The 6,000-nt window shown below is 34.8% G+C and overlaps 1 protein-coding gene across 11 annotated transcripts in view; it reads right to left on the reverse strand.

Moving 5' to 3' along the window:
- Window positions 1-5,283, reverse strand: part of MIA2 (MIA SH3 domain ER export factor 2) — a 91,676-nt gene extending 86,393 nt beyond the window's left edge. For 10 of the 11 annotated variants that reach the window (XM_006053776.4, XM_006053774.4, XM_006053773.4 and 7 more), the window contains exons 1-3: window positions 4,950-5,275; window positions 3,111-3,244; window positions 173-259 (exon numbers count right to left, since the gene is read on the reverse strand). In XM_006053776.4, the coding sequence (XP_006053838.4) occupies window positions 173-259; window positions 3,111-3,244; window positions 4,950-5,064 (336 nt within the window). In that variant the 5' untranslated portion in view covers window positions 5,065-5,275. Of the gene's footprint in view, window positions 1-172; window positions 260-3,110; window positions 3,245-4,949 lie in introns of all 11 variants that reach the window. The other variant, XM_044933037.2, reaches the window with a different exon arrangement.
- Between the last annotated feature and the right edge of the window lie 717 nt (window positions 5,284-6,000).

A 6,000-nucleotide genomic window follows, 5' to 3' on the forward strand; every position in this document is an offset into this window, starting at 1 on the left:
AAATTAAATAAAGAATACATTCATTAAAAGGAGAAAGAAGAAAAGGAAAACTGGTAATTGGAAAAGAGAATTCTTGGGTGTTTACAATTATTTCTTTTGTTAGAGAAAAAATATATAAATTTACTTTAAAAAATAAATCAGTTCAATTAACAACCAAAATCTGTTTACTCACTTTTGTTGGTATTTGAACTTCCTCAGATATGAATACTTCTTCAATCTGGACTGCATCTCTGGGAAAATATCCAAAGTCCTTTCCTTTCTATCAAAATGAAGAATAAATATTAGCAAGTAAGAGTGATCAAAGCAATAGCTATTGAGCCTAATTTTGTTCCATGTCCTTGACTTTCATGTATTTCAAATCACAAATATTAATTGGTTTTCATTTACTATCTAAAAGAAAGTCCAATGAAATCATATTCCATTTGCTACTCAACAGAACAGGGTTAATTTGAGGGAACAAAGGGGCAAGCTATAAAATGGCACTTTTTCAGATTTCAGAGGGAAAACTACTCATTTTCTTCCTCTTTCTGTTCTTAATGACCTTTCTTGCCTAGTGGACCACAGATTTATACTAATAAACCTGGAATATCAAAAAACAAGGGAATGGTGACAGTAGCCAAGCTAGATGGAGCTGTGACATATTCAGCATTTTCAGGATGTCAAAATAAAATGTTTAAACTCTGAAGAGCCAAGATGGATTCATCAAGATAGTAAATATCTACAAGTCCTCCAGAGGGAATTGGGTTCCATTCAACTTCTGTACCTTGGTGACAGAGATCCTCTCAATCTTGTTTAAGTGCCTTCAAGATGTCCCCCAAGAGTGAAGGCTTCACACGGCCACTCTCAGCCCATTTCCTACCCCTGTCCAAGTTTAAAGAGTGTATTTCTTTTGGCCCTTTGATTTAGCACCATTATACCTCAATTCTGATTTTTCCAGCTCTTCAGTTGCTGCAACTATTTGAAAACTGACAAAGCAAACTCCACAATGTGGCTTCTTTTCTATGGTCGCAAAACCTGGTTTGCAGGATCTTAGTTCTTTGACCAGGGATTGAACCCAGGCCCTCGGCAACGAAAGCCCAGAGTCTTCATCACACAGTGTAGATTCTTTTAATTTTATTTATTTACTTATTTTTGGCTGTGCTATGTCTTTGTTGCTATGCAGGCTTTTCTCTAGTTGCAGCAAGCAGGGCCTGTTCTCTAGTTGCAGTGTGCAGGCTTCTCATCGCAGTGGCTTCTCTTGTTGCAGAGCATGGGCTCTAGGGCACATGGGCTTCAGTACTTGTGACTCCTAGGCTCTAGAGTGTGGGCTCAATAACTGTGATCCACGGTCTCAGTTGCTTGGCAGCATGTGGGGTCTTCCCAGATCAGAGATCAAACCCATATCTCCTGCACTGGCAGGTGGATTCTTTACCACTGAGACACCAGGGAAGCCCACAGTGTGGCTTCTTAAATGGCTATCTGCCTGGACTAGACACCTAAGCACAAAACTAAGTGTGCTTGAAACTTCACCCTGGCTCCACACATTACGTGTTGCTTTGTGCGGAACTATCATTTTCACACACAGTAGACAAGAAAGAATGCTTTCTTCTTATGATACCTACTGTTTAATTTTTCTTATAGTTGCATTAGATACCTCCAGTGCATTCAAGGCAGAGAAATAATGTGTTTAAAGAACCATAAGCAGTAAGCAGTCTTGGGAGCTGCAAAGTCCAGGTAAACAATTCTGGTCGATAATGTCTGAGGTTCAGTCATATAGCCTCTAATGCTAAGAAGCAGGATTGACCCATGTAGAATCTGCTGCTTCAAATAAAGATCAGAGGCTTCCCGTGTAGATGCTATACAAGGAAGAGCTCTTATGCATATGCTATATGGAAATGATGTATGTATCAGGTTGGTCATGCTTGCTCAGCTTGGGAATAAAATCATGTGTCATGGTATGTTTTCATTCTAAAACATAATGATATAATCTAAGATACCAATCTGTTTTCAACTGAAAATATTAATCATTAATTTGTCTATGTTATATATTCAGAAAGATGATTCAGGCATCTAGGAATTTCAGTGTAATAGGACTTTGGGCCAAATAAAAGTGTCTCAGTTATTCTTTTTTTCCATGAAAAATTCATATACCTCATTTCCTTAGGCTACTAATCTTTCAGAGGACCTCTTCAATAGCAACTAAGTCCTTTATTTGCTCAGAAAGACATGTCTTTTTTATTTTTTTGGCCAACTGAGATCTCAGTTTTCCCAGTTAGGAAATGGAACTGCACCCTTGGCAGTGAAAGGTGATAGCATGCAGCTCTAACCACTGGACTGCCAGGGAAGGCCCAAGACATGTCTTTTAATCTGATTGATTAAAACTTCCCAGTCTCTCTTAAACTTGGCTGTTGGTAGCAACAAAGGATGGCTGGGCTTACCTAGTCACCCGGTAATCTCCATCAGTACCTCTAAGGTCTCTCCAAACAAATATAAAAGTTAAGTTCAAAAACTATGCATGCTATGTAAAATAACTTCAAGGCACTCTTAAGCCTTCAGCCCAATCAGACTGGCTTCCTCAAAGCTACTTTTATAGAAATTCTGGAACCAAGAGTGAACATGTCCATGTTTGTTTGTTTAAATATGTCAAAGGTTTTATATATATATATATATAAAGGTTTTACATATATATATGTGTGTGTATATATATATAAATATAAATATATATATATATATATATATCAGAGAAGGCAATGGCACCCCACTCCAGTACACTTGCCTGGAAAATCCCATGGATGGAGGAGCCTGGTAGGCTGCAGTCCGTGGGGTCGCTAGGAGTCGGACACGACTGAGCGACCTCACTTTCTCTTTTCACTTTCATGCATTGGAGAATGAAATGGCAACCCACTCCAGTGTTCTTGCCTGGAGAATCCCAGGGACGGGGGAGCCTGGTAGGCTGCCGTCTATGGGGTCGCACAGAGTCGGACACGACTGAAGCAACTTAGCATAGCATAGCATAGCATGTATATAGATAGTACTTTGAAATGTTAAAGTTCTTTTAGAGATAAAAAGCAGGCTTCTTCGTGCAAGCTGGTCATTTATTCTGTATTCAATTTATAAAATTAGATACTTACACTTCCTGCCCACAAGTCTTCCCTTTTTCCTGAGAGTTTAACATAAACCGATATCTCTTCTCCCTTAGTGAAGTTCAGGTATCGACAGTCAGGTCCTCTGTAATCTCTTATGGCGAAGACTCTGCTTATTAAAGCTATGTAACACACAAAGTAGAGAAGGGAAGGAAAAGATAATTAGTTTTCTTCCTGGCACCTACTATATTCCAGGCATCATGATAAGCTCTTTCATACCTTTTATCATTGTTATTATGAAATTCTCAAAACAGCCTATGAGGGAAATAATCTCATCTTAGACTAACAAATGAGCCTTTAATTAAGTCTCAAAGAGATGGTCACACACCTGATAAATACTGGAGCCAGATCTGAATTGACTTTCTTTTCACTGCAACATCAGCCTTCTATATTCTAAGCTCTTCTTTCTGTTTTTCCCTAAACCTTTCTAGAAATCCATCAGTCTCTCTTAATGGACAACTCATATCTTACTTCTTATATGAGATATCCCTAATTGGTCCAGCCTACTCTGCCCCTTCTCTGAATTTCAAAATTACCTATTATTCTTATGTTGTATCCCTATTTACTATTTCATATTGACCTGTCTTATCATCATTTACTAGAATGAAAATCGCTGGAGGAATAGAAACTTATCTTACATTTTATTTTATTCCGCTTAGATACACACCCCTGATCTTCCAGACCCAGCACATAACAGACCCTTAGTAACTATGATTATATCCACATATGCTAGATTTAGCCCTTCAACATGTAAAGTAATATACATACCATATTAACTATTATAATTATACTGACATATGTAAAACATTTTGATTAAGTTGTGCAATTAAAGTTAAAATAACTTTTATCAATTACTATAAATGTGAATGTTCTGTTTACATGATATGTGCCTAACCCTAAGGCAACTAAAATGAAGTTGTAAAAAAGGAAATAAAAATTGTTTTATTATATAATTAGATAATAATATAATTATATAATGCTTATATAATAATATTATCTAGTAAACATTTTCTCTATACTAAATTACATATCCAAATTACTAAAGAAAATGTTTACACATACAAATTTACTTTTAAATTATTTATGTTAATACTATTTTGCATTTTTAATTTCCATGTTGCAAATTAGAAATAATTCTCACATACTGGAGGGATAGAAGGTTTAAAGCAATTATAATATATTGGGATGAAAGATGCTATTCATTTTGTACCATAATGCCAATTTCAGAAAATAAGTTCTTAAAGAACAAAATGAAAATTAATTTATCATTGTAGAAGAAAGCTTAATATTCAAAGACATAAATAAAATTTACAACTCCTAAAACTCATTTCAGTATTTTTACATAATAAATTATGCAAAAATGATTAATGTTTGATAAAGTTTTGGACAATAAATCATGATAGTATGAAATAAAAAGTCTTAGAAAACTCATGAGAGTCAGAAACTTCTGATTGTGAAACAGAAACTAAAAAATGTAAGAGCTTCATAAAAATAGCTATCAAATGGCCTGATTTTTTTAATATAAATCATTTCCATTTATCTTAAAAAGTAGTAAAAGTGCTAATTTGTTTTTGAAAGCTGGATTAATATCCTTATAATTTCTGATATATTTATATATAAGGTTATCCTTACTCCTTTATATTTACATTAAAAACTATCACAAAACGTTTTGCTTCTAGCATGTCCTTTTTATAATGGACTATACCGTATAACTACAAATATTTCCCAATGATATTGATGTTCATTTTTTTATCATACATGCCCAAAATAACATTTTATATCATTTCAGAGCCTTAGTTTAAGAGGAAAAAAAGAAAAGCAACTTACCTTCACATTCCAAGTCACCACATTTTTTAAAGTCTGCCAGCAGTTTTGTGCTCTCCAAACACTTTGTCAGAGAAATAACCAAAAGGAAGATCCTGTGAATTTTAAGATCCGCCATGCTAAAATAAGCAGGAATCCCAAACAAGGTTTAAACTGATTGTTTAGGCAGTAGTTATGCCAGCCAAAACAGGAGATAACCCAGCCTATTTTCTAAATGTAAGAGGGAAAGGTTTGAGGTTTTTCAACCCCTTCTACCCCATAACTACTTTTTTCTATCCATGTTTAGGCTTGAGAGACAAACACTCTCTGTTCTCAATCTTCAGTATCTGCAGTGTCAGGTATCCAGATTATACATAAGGGTTTAATAATTAACAGGGATTTTTAGCTGGAGTCATGTCTTACAAAGCCGGCCCATGGAAAACTCTCCTGCTTAAAGGCACCTTGTGTTCCACAGAACAATTTTTATTTTTTTTATTTTTATTTTTTTATTTTTTTTTTTTAATTTTTAAACTTTACATAACTGTATTAGTTTTGCCAAATATCAATTTTTAAATGGCCTCCACAAAAGGTAGTTCATCTCTTTCTGTTAAAGTCTTCGAGTAGATCAGTCAATAAGTATATAGTATTTGCTGCATGTAAATACCAGCATCAAGAAAGATATAGTTAAATGTAGAAGCAATAATAATTTATATTAAAAGCATGGTTCAGGATTATCATGATGAAAGTTATTTGAAAAAATATCCCACTTTCATATTGTAACAACCTTCTATGTTACTCTGAAGTTGAAACTTGTATTAAGATAGTTAAAATGTGTTCAGTACTTATTTTGATCCAGGTACTATCTTAAACAATTACATGATCTGATTTTACTTTCACATCAACTGTCTAAGTAGGTAATATTATCATCCCTATTTTTGCATTATGAGGAAATTGAGGTACATGGAGATGGGTTAACTCACTTGCCCAACGTCACATAGTGCATGGAGAAGAAATTTAAACCTAGGTCCTGTGACTCGTCCTTCTCACAACCACAGAAAGGTGTCTACTCCATCTG

Source organism: Bubalus bubalis, chromosome 20 (genome assembly GCF_019923935.1).
Source record: "Bubalus bubalis isolate 160015118507 breed Murrah chromosome 20, NDDB_SH_1, whole genome shotgun sequence".
Lineage (NCBI taxonomy): Eukaryota > Metazoa > Chordata > Mammalia > Artiodactyla > Bovidae > Bubalus > Bubalus bubalis.